Here is a 15,175-nt window from a genome sequence, read left to right on the forward strand (position 1 = left end):
TATCCGGCATCATGATATAATTGAATGCATAATAACAATCTTGTAACTGTAAACTGTGCCAAAATTGAGCTTCTCAAAACTTAAACAATTTGGGGGTTGTGCGATGCACGTGCCATGCCTTGCACATGGCCTTTCTACCTTATCTAACAGTATCAGACGACAAACAGTATTCACACACTGTAATTTATTTAAAATCACTGTTGTTGTAGGTTGGTATTCAGCATTGTCTTAAAACATCCATTAAACAAAAGTAGTTTCCCCACCCAGACTCTGTGGGAAAAGATGGATTTTGAGGTACCGTGTTACTCCCAGTGGATACCAGCCAGGCTGTAAACGTCATGAGCAAACAGTGTGGGCCTAATGATAGGTCCATCTTAACACTCACCGTTCCTGTGAGCAGGATCAGCATCACTATGGGATACAACAAGTTCTTCTCCCATCCCGATGCCTTCTTTCTTCTCTCTGTGAGGACATGAAAGTGCAACAAAGAGTGAGTTTATTTATTTTAAGAAATGTATGTACGATGAACTAAACTCCTCCATTACACTTTCCACTACTTGTTAATTAATCAGCTCATCAAAGAACCTACTGCAACCACAAGCCCTCTGGCTTTATTTACAGGGTTTGTACCGCTTTGTTTAGTAAAACATATCGCGAGTGTGTGGGCTGAGCACAATCTCAGCTCTCATCGCAACCGCCCCACCTGCAGGTAATATACATTTCATAACCTTCAAAAATTACACTCTTCCTCTGTAATTAGCCACACTCATCATTGCCTTAATTAATGGAAAAAAATAATAACTCCTGGATGAAAAGAAATGCTACAAAATTAATTTTATGATTTATATTTAGGAGAAAATACGTATGCATGTGCTGGGCGACTTATGCCTCTCATTCTTCTAAGCCAGATGAAACATTTCAGCTTTATATGTACCTCGTATTTCAACGCCTCATTCATCATGTTTATAGACTTTGCTGACAGCCCATGGACCACAGGCACTATGTCTTACAGACATCAACTGTCCTCTTACAATGTGTATTTGACTGCCCTTTAGTATTTGCTATTTTGACTTCTTTCTCCATTTCCAACCTTGTTACTCCTCCTTATTCTCAAAGTGCATCCACCCAGCCTGCCCAAGAAGTTTGCCAAGTGCACTTTATATGCACCATCCTTCTAAATTAATGACATCACTAAAAGGCTTGGTACAATATAAAGTTTGCATCTTGTCCAATATCCTAAGTGCCTTTGTGCTCTCCTACCCCTCCTACCCTGCTCCCCAAAAGGCTCAGGCTTCATTTATAATATCCTAAAATGGATGGGAAATTATCAGGCAGTTCTGGTCCAAGTCCAAATTAAGAAATTAAGGCAGATGAAGAGAAAGCGGCTGCCTGTCAGCAATATGCAAAAAGCTAAGCTAACGTCTGTGGCATATATCTCCGAGATGCAAAACAGAAAATGAAGAGAAATGATGCATATCATTTAAGGAATAAAACCAAGGGAACAGAAATAATAATAATTAAAAAAAAAAAACAACTCAAATGAAAGGCAGCGAGAGAGACAGCGAGAGAGTATAAAAACTACCACACACATACTTACCCAATTTATTCCTCTGATTTCTAATATTGTCCAGTTCTTTGTTGAGCTGGTGAGCAAAGCTCCCTCTGGTATAAGCGTGTGTGGAAGACCCTGTGAAAATAAAAATATTCAAAATGTCTGAAACGTGCTGTATGAGCACATGTTGTGTAGGGATAATATAGAGCTATGTTTCTTCTCTTAAAATTTTTTATTTCACAGAAGACAAAGAAAAAAAACGATGCCCCTTTTGAAAGGTTTGGCTTTTTTGCTTTGTTAAAACAACCTAAATGACTATCAACAGCAAAAATAACTCACTGTTTTTGTTGCAGCTATAATGTTGTTTAAACAGAAACAAAGCTCCTCTTTTGGACACCATAACTTGGAAAAAAAAAACTTCTCTTTTTTTTTTTAAACTTCCCTTAAATACTTAAATAGACGGAGAGGATGTTAACCTCTCCCTGTATTCATCCTACCTCAGCATATGGTATTTGACTTGTCTTTATTAAGCAATCCCATCAAAACAAGTAATCCTGCACAGAAAATAACAACGTGATCTCAAACAAGTAAAAATAATCTCTTGTGTCAGGAGCTGTCTAGCACATGCCACAACTGGTTGAGTGGGCTGGATAAGACAGCAAGGGATTCTCCAGGAAAACCACAAGGCCAGCTCATTTAAGTCTAATTTATCTATTTTACTCTGTTTTCCTTCCAGCTTGACGCACTATCACAGAGGCCCCTCGAAGCCAAAGTGGAAGAGTATCCATTTGCATCCCTCGGGTGATTGGCAGATCAAGACCAATTAGTTCAGTGTTACACCGTTACTAACGTGCAATAAAAATACCATCTTTCATCTTTGTTACAGGAGTGAAGGACCAATCACTTTGATCAGACCTTCTTCTTCCCTCTGTTATTATGTCACGCCCTGTCTGGATGGGTTTAAGTAGGTAAAAGAGGGTGAGATAGACGCAGAGGTGGAGAGTTAGCAGTCTATGCCCGTCTAAGGATCTGAGCAAGGGAAAGTTTGAACCCTCCAAGCAAATACGCTCAGAACACAACAGGAAATGTCATAGATAGTTCATAAATAGTTTTCTTTTTTCCAGAGACAAACTGAACACTTTGCCTCGGGGGAGCCAAATCTGTTCAGCTGCAAGTGAACTTATCCTTTACCTACGTGCACTGCGTATTTGAACAAGGCCTGACGCATCACTGGCACATATAAATCCTTGCTGAAATTTAAAAAAAAAAAAAAAAAAAAAAAAAAGAAGAAGTTTGTGTGGGTTTTTTTTTTCTTTTTTAAAACCATCCATCCAAAACAATACTTTACACTGAAAACAAAGGACAATAAAATCGATTGTTCAAAGCAGAGAAAGGGAAATGCTTAGATTTTCAACTGCAGTATCTTCAATGACATCACAGCAAACCGAAGTTAAATATATCCTTCTACTCCTTCTGCTGGCAGCGTCAAGTATAAGACTGAGTTACAGCAAGGCAGAGATGCTGAGTGGGGCTTCTGGCAGTCATGAAGGCCTGGAGTAATTCAACATATCCTCTCCAACCTTCTCCACAGTCAAAAAATTACGTCATTCACAAATATGCTAAACACCATGCTGAGACAACAGAGGCACTGGCAAGGTCATTGTGCCGCATAGCATCTGGACGAGTGCTCTGTTTTCAGCACATCAGGGTGGTGAGAGGGCAGTCTGTACAAGTGTGTGCATCGCTTTGCCTGTATTGCAGTATATTTATGTGTGCCTGGTGCTGTTTTAATATATTCTGTTCTTCACTATGAAACTACTGAAACAGTATATAAACTGGTCCTTGTAAACTTTGACAAGCACAAATACAAGTTTTTTTAGCCTCTCACACATCTACCATGTGTATGGAGACCTGCAACATCTGGCAGTACAAAGGACAGTTTAGGATTATGAAGCAACAGAAGTGAAAGGCTTGTTATGGAACTAAAAACTGAATCAAGTTACTTTCTGTAACTGAGGCAATGCAATCAATAGTGTCAACAGGACGTTTTATATTTGCTGTGTCTCTCTGACATCATAAAAAACCCCAAACATTTATTTCTGATACAATGCACCATTATTCTTGAACCTTAGTTCACATTGGCTGCACATAGCAGCCATCACTAGGTGCTCCTTTTGAAGCAATGTTGATGGATCTACAGCTTTGACTTCTATATCTGGAATCTGAGAAAACTATTGTGAAAACACAGTGTACAGGAATTAAGATATAAAGACCACTGTAATTTCTGCTTTAGCACAACAGTAGCAACAGTGATGATAGAGACGAACAAGGACTTTGTTAGGAATTCAACTTTTTGAATGTCAACTTCTTGAAACCCATCTATTAGTTTTTGGGGCTTTTTTTTTTTGGTTATAAATGGAATAGTTAAAAAGCCCATCAAAGAAAACACAGATTACTGGTAATCAGACTTTATCATTGGGGTTTGCATACAGAGATAAACGAGTGGAGTATTAAAGTCAGTATCTCTATCTTTGCTCTGACCTTTTTTTCTTTAAAGTTTGAACATAGAGAAAGTTGAAGAGCAGCGAGAGGAATCGCAGGCTGACTCCATCCTGACTTCTGTGTCACCAGACTACTTGTGCAGTTGGGATAAATTCATCACCCTGTATATACATTTAAAAGCAAAATAGTAGGGGTGCCACAATGCGTTATTACTTGTAACAATTGCCAAGCACCATCCATCTTTTATCTGGACATTCTCCTTTTAGGTTCATTACGCTTGTTACAAGAAAAGCAGACACACATTGCTAATGAGCCGGTTTAAACCACAATGTCGTGATCAGCAACACATAAACTACCAACATGTCATTACAAATGGGCAATTTCATGCCACAGGAGGACAACAAAGGACCAGACATGTAAATAAACATGAATGCATCAACTGATTAGGCTCAACAGTCCACATCTACAAACACAAACTTTCTAAGATGATAATTTATTAGAGAGGCCTGATGCAAAGCGGACACCGGTGAAGCAAGAAGACAACATTGCTCGTCTTTGGAGTGTGTCCCGTGAACTGTTCCTGACCTGCTCTCTACTTAATGCCCTGAGCAGATCAAAGGAACCACGCTTAGACGTTCAGTTGCACCTAACTATGACCATGAACAATGAGTATTTGCATGTGCACATACTTGCATGCATATTGTATCTGCATAAAAACATTATGTCTGATAAGCAACGCTTTAAGCTTCACTGAACATTCCCCTTGCTTCTCTCTCCAATTCCCACCTCTCTAACAGACAAAAATGAACTTCAGCTTGTCCTTGGTACACATACTGGGATGTTGACCACTGTTGTTTGGTTGTTTTTTTTTGCCCCACCGTGACGTGTAAAGATCAAACAGTCCTGGAGATGATAAGGAACAGATTACAATTATTCTATCAGGTAGTTCAAAGCAGGGCACTGAGGAATGAGCCCTAAGAAACTGTACGCATTGGTGGCACTCTATGGAGGTGGCCGGCAAAGCGTTCAAAAACATGTGTTATCTAGGAGTGATCTCGCTTACCTCCCGGGTTTAAAAGGACACTCCTTTCTGTTCATTTACTCACATCTGTACACTTGGTTGCGTGCTTGAGTTAATATTAAAGTAGGTTTTGGAAACTGGCCGAAATACTTCCTGCTTTTTTTAAGATTATTTAACGTCAAACAAGGAATTTGGGAACACAGAGAACTGGACGTGAAAAGGAAATGCAGGCTAAAAAAATATAACATCTTCAACATTCTTCAACACTTCAAACTTTCCCTAAAAAAGCAGCACAAGGCTCCCGGTGTCCTCTCAGAAGAGTTATGGCTCTTTAATGTCTACAGCACCAAACCCTTTCGTGAAAAATTTCATTTCCATCCTATTAAACAGGCTGCCATTCGAGGCCTGACATTAAATGTGGCAATCATTTCACCAATAATGGCAGCGGCAGTGGATTTTCTTAAGTGGATTCTTAAGAAAAACTTCCTAAACAAAATATGGTCCTTGCCATAGTGGCTGCTTTGACCTTAAGCAGAAAGTTATGAGAGTGTGACGGTGTCAGGGAAAAGCCAGTGACAAGTGTGTGTGAATTTTGTGAATGTCTGTGTGTGTCTGTGTGCCTAGCTGAATTTTCAATGCTAATTGATTCCAGCGTGGCCTACTCCATCACACCCAATAGGGCAGTCAACCCCTCCCCTCCCCTATAATGTGCCAACACGTCTCCCACAGACATACCGTTTAATCTCCTCTGAAGGGTTTCCTCCTGCAAATGGATGCAGTAAATCTGCTCATCCAGGTCCTCAAGGATCTAAAGGGGAGAGAGCAGAGTAGGAAGAGATGAAATGGGTTATAATTAGGCCCGAAGTGGGACTGGAGCAGTGGCAGATGGGAAGATGAGTTGGTGATGTATTTGTAGTCCTCTGTTGTGATTTTAAATGGCTAAATGAGACATCTTTCAGACAAGAAGAGCAGACTCAAGTCTGTCTGTAGAGACATTTTTTTAAAGAAATCTGAACAACAACTGTTTAATAAACTCTTTTCCATTGACTCAACTTTTAGAAATGCAGTAAATACTTCATCCAAGTGATTACTTACTGTCGGCTTCACTAGCAACTGGCCCATGACGGTAAACATCCTGGACAACCCCACAGGAGTGCACACTACACAGGAGACAGGACAATACGGTCAATTTGTTTAAATATAATAAAGGCATGTTTCCACATATAGGGTCTGGAACTTTTAGTTCAAACTTTTCAGAGGAAGTATAAGAAGTATCCTTTAGACAGTTGATTGTCCACAGTGGACACCAGGCGGCGACTCCTATGGTTACAAAAACACTTTCAGTTGTGCACAAGTGTAAAAGAACAAAGCCCTCAGCTTTCCCTTCAGTAACACTTCACTAATGCTCCTCTCTGAGGAGTTCATGTCAATAGATTTGGTTCATACTGAGTGAAGCACATTCTAAGTTCTAAATTATCCAGGGTATGCTCAACTTGGCCATCAGAAGAGGGCCACCCCCATGCCTATCACATTCAAAACACCAAGCGGGCGATAGTGAAAATCCTCAACTCGAGGCTTTGAGTTATAAACCTGTGAACCAAGTTAACAGGAGTTTATACCCAAAAATAACATAAAACCTGCCTAGCCTATAAGGGTGCTGAAACCATGGTGGAAAGACAGAGCTTTGAGGTTTTCTTGTTTGTTCAGAAAGGTTTCTCGGACTCAAAGTTTTAGGTACTTTGAGGGAAAACACTGCTCATAGAGATACATTTTCTATTTGCATCATTTTGTAAAATTATAAACACACTTACTTAGTAAAAGGAGTCCTCCCATCAGAGAAATACAGGAATAGAGGTATGGCAGGTAGAACTCCCAAAGATCTACAAAATATGTAGACTTTTAGTAAAAATGAAACTTAGGAACAGCTCAACACTTTGGAACAAGCCAAGATGTGTGTTCATTGGAGTTTTAGAGCTGCTAGAAATCTGATTTCCTTCCTAAACAAACTCTCAGCCTAGATTCATAGTTAATGCACAGTCAGATTGTTAAATCCTAAAACTATTCCTTTATTTAAAAAACAAAAACAATGGGTTTAAAATGACCAATCATGTAGAATATTACAAAAATCATACCATAGAGTGACTCCATACTGGCTGCATCATTATCAATGAGGGCTGATGCCACCCACACAATTCCAAGAATGAGCAATGCCAGGAGAAAGAGCATCACAAAGGTCTCCAAAATGCGTGCTTTAATGCCCTGACAGGAAAAAAAGCAGGAATAAGAGAGAAAATTATTTCAATTAAAATAATGCATATAAAATCATAATGATGATACACAAAAGTTATATTATCAACCATGTCAAATTTTTACGTTTACATATACTGGCCATTACAAAACAACAAAATTCACACAGGACCCAAATTCCCAGAGTTTTAGAAATATTAAATTTAGATTTAGTCAGTCTTAACTAAAACATTATTTAGTTTTAGTCATGGTTTAGGCCTCAAAATTCTTATATTTTAGTGAACTAAATATCTTAAGATTATTTTAGACTAAATCTAAAGTATAAAGTGCAAAAGTTTGTTTTATTTTTATTGGTGAGAGTTGCTCTATGTGGTTTACAAAGTGTCTTATTTTCCTCAACATCAAATGTGAAATGTGTCCATATGTCTACTATTCTCTTCCTCCCATGCACGGGACCATGCATGTTGGCGACTGATCAAATTGTGCACATTTAACCTGACTGCACGATTACTTCTGATTACTTCCAAACTCGTCCCGCCTTTCTACACACATTGATTAAATCTGATTGGACCTTGTCTCTCCATTTTCATCTCGTTTTCAATTCGTCAACTTAAGTGTGAATACATTTCATCATAGTTTGTCCTAGAGCATTACTTTTTTTATGTAGTCGTTTTCGTTAAAAGAAAAAAAAAAAAAGTTGTTGACAGAAACTATACAAAAATTTATAAGTCAACAAAACAAACACTGGTGCTTACAAAATATTTTCGTGGGATGTGCGTTTTTGAGCACACAAAAGGGCACAAACATGTCTCAAAGCTGACAGAGTGCTTCCACTTAGTGAAAAGGTGAAAGACAGAAGATGTGTCAGAAAAACATCAGAAGGTAATTTGCCAGAACGAGTTGGTAAAAAAAAAAAATGTTGGAGAGAGATGACAAATCTGTCAAATATGGTCTTGGTTCCGTTATGGCTATGACTGCTAACTGAACTGGCACGTTGGCATTTGATGACTTTATTCTTCTCTGGGGAAACAGGATTGATGCAGGGGTATGAAGAAACCTTCTGTGTGCTCTGATTCAGCCAAAAGCACCAATCAATCAATGGACAACATTTCAATATCAGCAGCATAACACAGCTAAACATGCAACCAAAACATCAGCATGAGCTACACCTGCTGAGGACCACACTAAAACCGGGGAGCTCAGAAAACTACAAGATAATATTCAACATAATGCTTTGTTTGACCTTATATGTACCATGTAGTACTGTCTCCCACATATTTCTATTTTGCTATAACCCACCTCTAAATGAAGCACTAATATGGTTCTCGTTAATTCAAGCAGAACATCTGTAAAACAAATCTGTATAAGTGTTCAAATACTTTGTATAGTCAGGAATGAACTTTAAAGGAGCTAGAAGTGCTGTTTCCTACATTTCATATTGAACTGAACATGATTACTTTTACAGGAAACCTCACTTCCACCCCTTCTCCTTCACTTAAACTAAACAGCATCATTTCCATTCACTCCACACAAACATAACATAAACGCTCTCATCCACTCCTCTGTAAAACAGCTCGTTTATATACACATATTGTGGTCTATAAAAATGGATCCAACCAGGGATGGTGGTAGTAGAGGTAAAATTAAAAAGAGGAGGGAGGAGGGGAGGGGTTCCTGGGGTGTTGCAAGGAGCATGAAGCCTGGCTGGGTCAGCTACTGTCTGCGATCAAGAGCAGACCTCCCATCTGGAGCCGATTAGGAGCTCCCTTAGCACCACAGTCATGTCTCAGGCCGTGCAGAAGAGAGGGTTTGGGGTAATTTGGGTTTTCCGGGTCACAAACTGCTGAGTGGTTAATAAAGTCCTCCTGTACCTGTTCACACACAGTTTCCATAACCTCCCACCCCCGAGAGCTGAACTGTCTAGCACTGTAAGACAGATTGGTACTCTCAAACGTCAGCTTAGGCTACCGTGCATGGGATAACAAGGGCTCTCTGCTTTTGAGCATTGTTTAAATTAGGTACATACGAGTAATTTGTTACCAGCTAACATAATGGCTGTGTGGGTGCTGTTCAGTATTTGCCAACAGGTACACTCGCTGTGTGGCTGCTGTTCAGTATTTGTCAACAGCTACATGGAAGTCCATGAATAATAACGAAGCCTATTTAAAGAGTGGAAATGGCTTTAATTCTTGAGATTAATTTTGGTTTTTTTTAAATGGGGGGCAGTTATTAGTTCCTCACAGTTCCACACACCTGACCTTCAGCATCTGCATTTTAAAGTGGAAACACTTTAACATTCCCTTACTACCCACTCTACAGCTCAATGTGCAAATATGCATTAGTCAGATAGTCAATATTCGTATTTAATATTTAATAAATGTGATCCCTACACTTTGCTACCAACCTACTCAGTATATATTTACTATAGTAATGTAAGGAAGGAAGTTTCTTTCTAAGATTTCATTAATTTTCTGTAGTAAAAATCCCCTGTAGCATCCCTTTGCAATTACTGAGAAATGACTCCCGCTTCTCGCCTTCTCTTGCGGTGTTATTCTGGAAAAGCCTCTGGGGTCAGTGTAGAATTTTCTAGCATGGCAGAGAGTGAAATGGGCAGGGTCTGGAGTGCCTCAGTGTGGCCGAAGTGGACACTGCAGCCACAGGTAACGTTAGAGGGGGTGGGACCTTTAGTCAGCACGAAATAAGTGCTATGGAAAAATACAGAGCCTTAATAGAGACATCATGGTGGTGACATATAAGTGAACTACGCATGCCTTTCTGTTGTGATATTTAGCAATGAATTTATCAGTCAATTGAAATTAATAGGCTACAATTACAGTAACAAGCTGACATAAGCACAGATTTTGCTGACCTTCTAATGCTCAGTGTCTGCACGTTATATCGATGTTGCAATCAAGCACATCACAGATCAGCTCAACTGTGCAGTCGGGAGCACGCTAAACACAGCTGAATAGAAAAGATGGAGGAGATGGAAGAGAGAGAGAGAGACTGGTGGAGGAGAGGAGTCAACGTCTGAGCATATCGCGTTCCCTAGAGGTAAGAGAGGTGAGAGAGGAATGCTTTCAGGGACTTCAGCCACGTCCCTCACGTGGTCTCTTAAGGATGCATAAGAACAAGCAGAAACCACAGGCAGGACGTGTGTCCGCTCAAGCGCACCAGTCCACCTTAACAAGATGTCCAGGCCATGCTGAAGGTGTATTCCCTTTAGATATGTCTCTCAATCATTTATAAGACTCAAATCATTACCCATTCAGATCATTTAGGGCAAAGGCAATGCTTGTCACCTCGCTTACTATCACCCCTGGTTCTTGCTTCGCAGGAAGAACGATCCACTGTGTCAAAACCGATTTGGGGGGTCAAGAGAACGGGGGACACTGAAAGTGACTGATTTGAATGGTTTTATTGATCCATTTACATGCATGATATAGCACAGTGAAAGTTCTGTTTATGATCACACATTCTTGCAAGGAAAAATGTAGCCCTTTGCACCTCATCGCAAAATATGTGGTTTAAAAATAGGAAAATCCAAGTCAGTCATCATCAGTGATCAAAGAAAACTGTCAACTGGTGAAGGAAGGGTGGAAAAAAAAGAAAAAGACTGCGCCTTGGCATCTAGAGTGCCCGTTGAAAGTTTTTATTCTTGCCTTTCTAAATGTGTAACTACCTCTAAATATAGCAGCTCTGAAATATTCAGCATCCCCCGATCCTCACACTGACATCGAGTGAGGGGCTGCAACTTTGCTTGTACAAGACAAGGGAGATTTTCTAAGAAATGTGCGTAGTGGCCAGAGAGGAAAGTAATCACTTCATATGCGGCAGCAAACAAACATGCATGGATTGATCTACCCACACACACAGAAACGTTCATCTTTCTCCCAATCCACCCAGTCACACAAAGCTACAGAGGGCTTTGGAAATAGTTCACAAGCTTGTTGCCTGGTGTATTCTGCAGACAAACTAAAGCCAATCTTTCATGACCCGTTTCCACTTCCAAGTAAAATCAAGTTGCAATCAAACACAGGACGAAACTAAGTTGGCACAGGCGTTTCCTAGTCGCTGTGATCATTCCATAACAGGTCAGCAGGTGATGGCAGAGATCATCCAACGGACCATCCTTCTGCTCACTGTCAGGGACGTGTGCAACAAGGGCCAAGAGTGTAATAAGTGAGGAAGGGGGCAGGGTCCTTTTCACTTCCAAGCAAAAAGACCTGCCCTCTTTGCTAAAGACATGCCAGATGCTCAGGGACCTTATTAGCGTATCCTTCAACCAGTCGGTAGCAGCGCAATGACCGTGTCAAAGACAGAAAGCAGAGGAGAGGGACACTGCCCTGTAAAGCTGCGCAATCAACTTCTAAGGACTCCTAAGACTTCTTAATAAACAGGGCAGAAGGGAAATGGCTGGTGTCAAGTCATATCATTCAAACCACAGTGAAGCAGCTTATCTGTTTGAGTACAGATGCTTAAGAAAACAGAATCATTTTAATGAATAACATAGCTTTCAGTTGTTTGTCAAGTCTCCCTCTCCCTTTTGTTTTTTTGGTTTTTTTTTTTTTTTTAAATCATCCTATTGTGGCAGCACCTTGTGATTATATAAAATCCTTATATTAATAAGAATTCAAATAGATGGCTGCTTCCTGGGTTTTGTTAAGCGGAAAGTAGGGACCAAGCACACCTAATAACACATAATACTCTACCTAACTTAACCCACAGTGCAAATAAAGCTGTGTAACCAAGTCAACGTGAGTTACAGATTACTTTAAAATCTTCAAAAACAGCTACAAAATCAGCAGAGACTCAGTTTTGTTTCAGAACTTTGCATTTAGATTTGAAAAACTGAGTCACGAGAGGAGGGGAAAATCTCGCTTGCTCGTTTTTACAATTCCTAGCTCAAGCTAATATGTCGCCATGGTAACGAACATTGTAACAGGCAGCTTTCGGGAGACATTGTGACCTTAAAGGAAGGTATGTAAACACCACTTTATATTCCCCGGCTGGCCCTACCCAAAAGAAGGCCTGGGAAAAATGTCTGCATGTGCAGGAGATTTGAAATAAATATCCAGGCCCCTATTGTGGAGCTCCAACAAAGACGAGTATCTTAGTAACACCACACGGGTTTACTCGGCGAGACGTTTTCTCTTTCCCCTCCTCCTCCTCCTCCACAATAAACACACTTCTCATCATCGGCGGGTTAGGGCTTAGGATGAGATTGATGAGGAGTTTCTTTAACTACCAGATGAAACCTGTTGGCCCTTTGCTGGGTCAGTCAGGGGGTCAGACTCGTTCCAACTCGTTTGAGGATCAAACACATTTCAATACTGTGGGGAAGACCAAAAGACTATTCTCTGCAAAGCACGAGTTCCTGTACAAATCCTGTTTCACAGACTTTATGCATGCTTTAATAATTGTCACTTATTTTGGTTGAAATAGAACAGGAAGTTGTCACCATCAAAACCCTTACCCTTGATTTCACTGTTTTTGAGTAAATATAGCGCTGAGATATCACACTCATCAATTCTATCTATTAATGTGATTACATTTCCTTGATATAAATAGAAGACTGACTAAAGGTTTATGTTGATATCTTCAGTCTTTGTTACAGCATACTGATCATCTCAATAAGGATGACATGTATGGTTCTCATCATTACAATGCCACCTATTGGTGGTGTGGAGACAAGTAACAGAGAGACAATAATGGCAATTTTCTTTTTTTATTTATCTAAATTCCTTTGCTAATGCTGCAAAAAAGAAAAAGTGGACAATATTTGATAAGTACATCACCAACAATGTAGTATCTCAATTTCTAAATATGATCAGAACCTAAAAACAAACTAAACAACAACCTTTACTTGCCTCAGTGATGCAGCTCTTCTGCAAAGATTTGAGAACACAGCAGTAAAGCGGTAGACATTTTACAGCAGCAAATAAAGCTAAATCATAACATCTGACATCAAAACCTTAAGTCGCTCTTGATTCATCCACAATTTGGACAATTTGTTAAACTATCAATCATTCAGGTGACAGAGCCTCTAAAGAGTTGAACATTAAAAAACAACAACATTAAAAAAAAAAAAAAAAAAAAAACATCTTTAATCTGTTGGCGTCTTTTAGTACATCGTCAAAAGTAAACACAGCCACATGAAAAGGCTGACTTACGACGTTAGAAGTGAAATTCATCATTCACTTCATTTCCGCACTCAAAGGGAACTCGCAGTGCTATAACATTAGCCCAGTGGGTTAAAATGCCACATAAAACCTTATGGCATAGCAGTCTAATGCTGTTATTGGATAAAGGGATAATATCACATTATAAAAACACAGATCTGCTTTTACATTTATCTTGCCGTCGGCTGTATAATTCACTCTGCAGGCAGCTCGGGCTTTTTGTTTTGTTTTTTTGGAGGGCGATTAAATGGAGGAGTGGGTATATCATTTCCACCCTTGCCTTAGCACAGAACCAACAAAATATATACCTGGAAGTGCAGCTCAACACTGAACAGTACTTCCTCTAGGCACATTTATGGAAGCTGTATTGCAAGAAACAGTCTTGCTGAAATGAAAAAGAACAAAAGGGAGAAATGTGAAAGAGGCCCTCATCCTGCTTCCTACACATCAGGGCTTGCCCTCTACTGAAGAAATCCAACCGAAACAAATTAGTGGGCTGAGGAAGAAAAGAACTCGCTATACACTACAGTACAAACTAATTTTTATGTGCTTTTGCCAGGAGGGACATAAACCAGAGAGGTTTCAAACTGTGACACAGGATAGAGGCGTATTAAAAGTAAATCTTTGGCCCTCCATTTTGCAAGGCTCTATTGTGCTGTCATGTTGCTGCGACTTTATGGACGTTTGGAACACGAGCCCCCAGCCCATTTTTTGGGGGGGGTAATCAATTAAACAAGGAAGTTCGCTGAGCCTTACAACTCGATTATTAGCTTGTCCTTTTGAAGTTTTATTTTAGGGGGCTGGGGAGGAGGTGACAAGGAATCAGGCTTTAAATCAGTGGGGCCGATGCAGCAGTGTTGAAGCGTTTGCAGCCTATGGCCATATTGAAAGGGTTTGTCAGGATGTGGCACTGGGTGAAGACCAGATTCAGACTTTCATGGTTAATGAGCTTTTTGCGGTGGCAGTTACGGTCAGTGGCATGAGTCAGGGAGAGGGCAAGCACTAAGCACCTGCTGCTGCTCTGGTTGCTAAGAGAAAACCTCTTGCATAGGTATTAGAGCATTCAAATACATAACAGCCTAGAGTACAGTACCACACAAAATTTTACTATGAACTGTTTTTAATGACTTCCAAGTTTGTTTGTTTTTTTTAAACCAAAAAAAATTGTCCAAATAATTTTTTGTAATGAAATTCTACCTTGTCCATAATTTTTTAAAGGCATCAATAAACATGTATTACAAAAAAAAAAAAATTGATATGCTGCTAACAGAGATTTAGAACAGTTGGATAGGTTGGCAACTTTTTTCTCATATTTAGATAAAGACCCATAGTTTGTACCTTTTTCGATCCTGCAAATCCCTCAGACTCCAAAAAGAAATAGGCAAATGGCATCAGGACGAAGAGGCAAAGATTGGAGAACAGTGACACCAGGTTCCACAGACCTGCAGTAACCAAACAGACATATACAGAGACAATATATTATTAAAAAAATGTTTCATTATGAAGGGGACATGTGCCAAAGATTCATTCACAGAGTTTCCTAAATTGCAATTTAAGTTAAGACAGTTTTGTCTGTTGAGTGCCCTTTTGGCAGTTTCTAAGTCATGGACTCTACTGCCACCTGGTGGATACTTGAACATCAAACAGCCTTAACAGAAGCAGGTAATTAGC

At 39.8% G+C, this 15,175-nt stretch overlaps 1 protein-coding gene across 2 annotated transcripts in view; it reads right to left on the reverse strand.

Annotated features, from left to right (window-relative positions):
- lmbr1 (limb development membrane protein 1) overlaps positions 1–15,175 on the reverse strand; it is a 43,250-nt gene that overhangs the window by 14,027 nt on the left and 14,048 nt on the right. For both annotated transcript variants that reach the window (XM_086306431.1, XM_086306432.1), the window contains exons 5-11: positions 14,843–14,946; positions 7,208–7,334; positions 6,887–6,955; positions 6,171–6,235; positions 5,811–5,883; positions 1,598–1,687; positions 386–462 (exon numbers count right to left, since the gene is read on the reverse strand). In XM_086306431.1, the coding sequence (XP_086162557.1) occupies positions 386–462; positions 1,598–1,687; positions 5,811–5,883; positions 6,171–6,235; positions 6,887–6,955; positions 7,208–7,334; positions 14,843–14,946 (605 nt within the window). The remainder of the gene's footprint in view (positions 1–385; positions 463–1,597; positions 1,688–5,810; positions 5,884–6,170; positions 6,236–6,886; positions 6,956–7,207; positions 7,335–14,842; positions 14,947–15,175) is intronic.

Source organism: Aulonocara sp. 'chitande type north' Nkhata Bay, linkage group LG9, assembly GCF_057382095.1.
Source record: "Aulonocara sp. 'chitande type north' Nkhata Bay isolate Kocher_YH1m ecotype deep benthic linkage group LG9, A_spYH_male_GT1.1, whole genome shotgun sequence".
Taxonomy (NCBI): domain Eukaryota; kingdom Metazoa; phylum Chordata; class Actinopteri; order Cichliformes; family Cichlidae; genus Aulonocara; species Aulonocara sp. 'chitande type north' Nkhata Bay.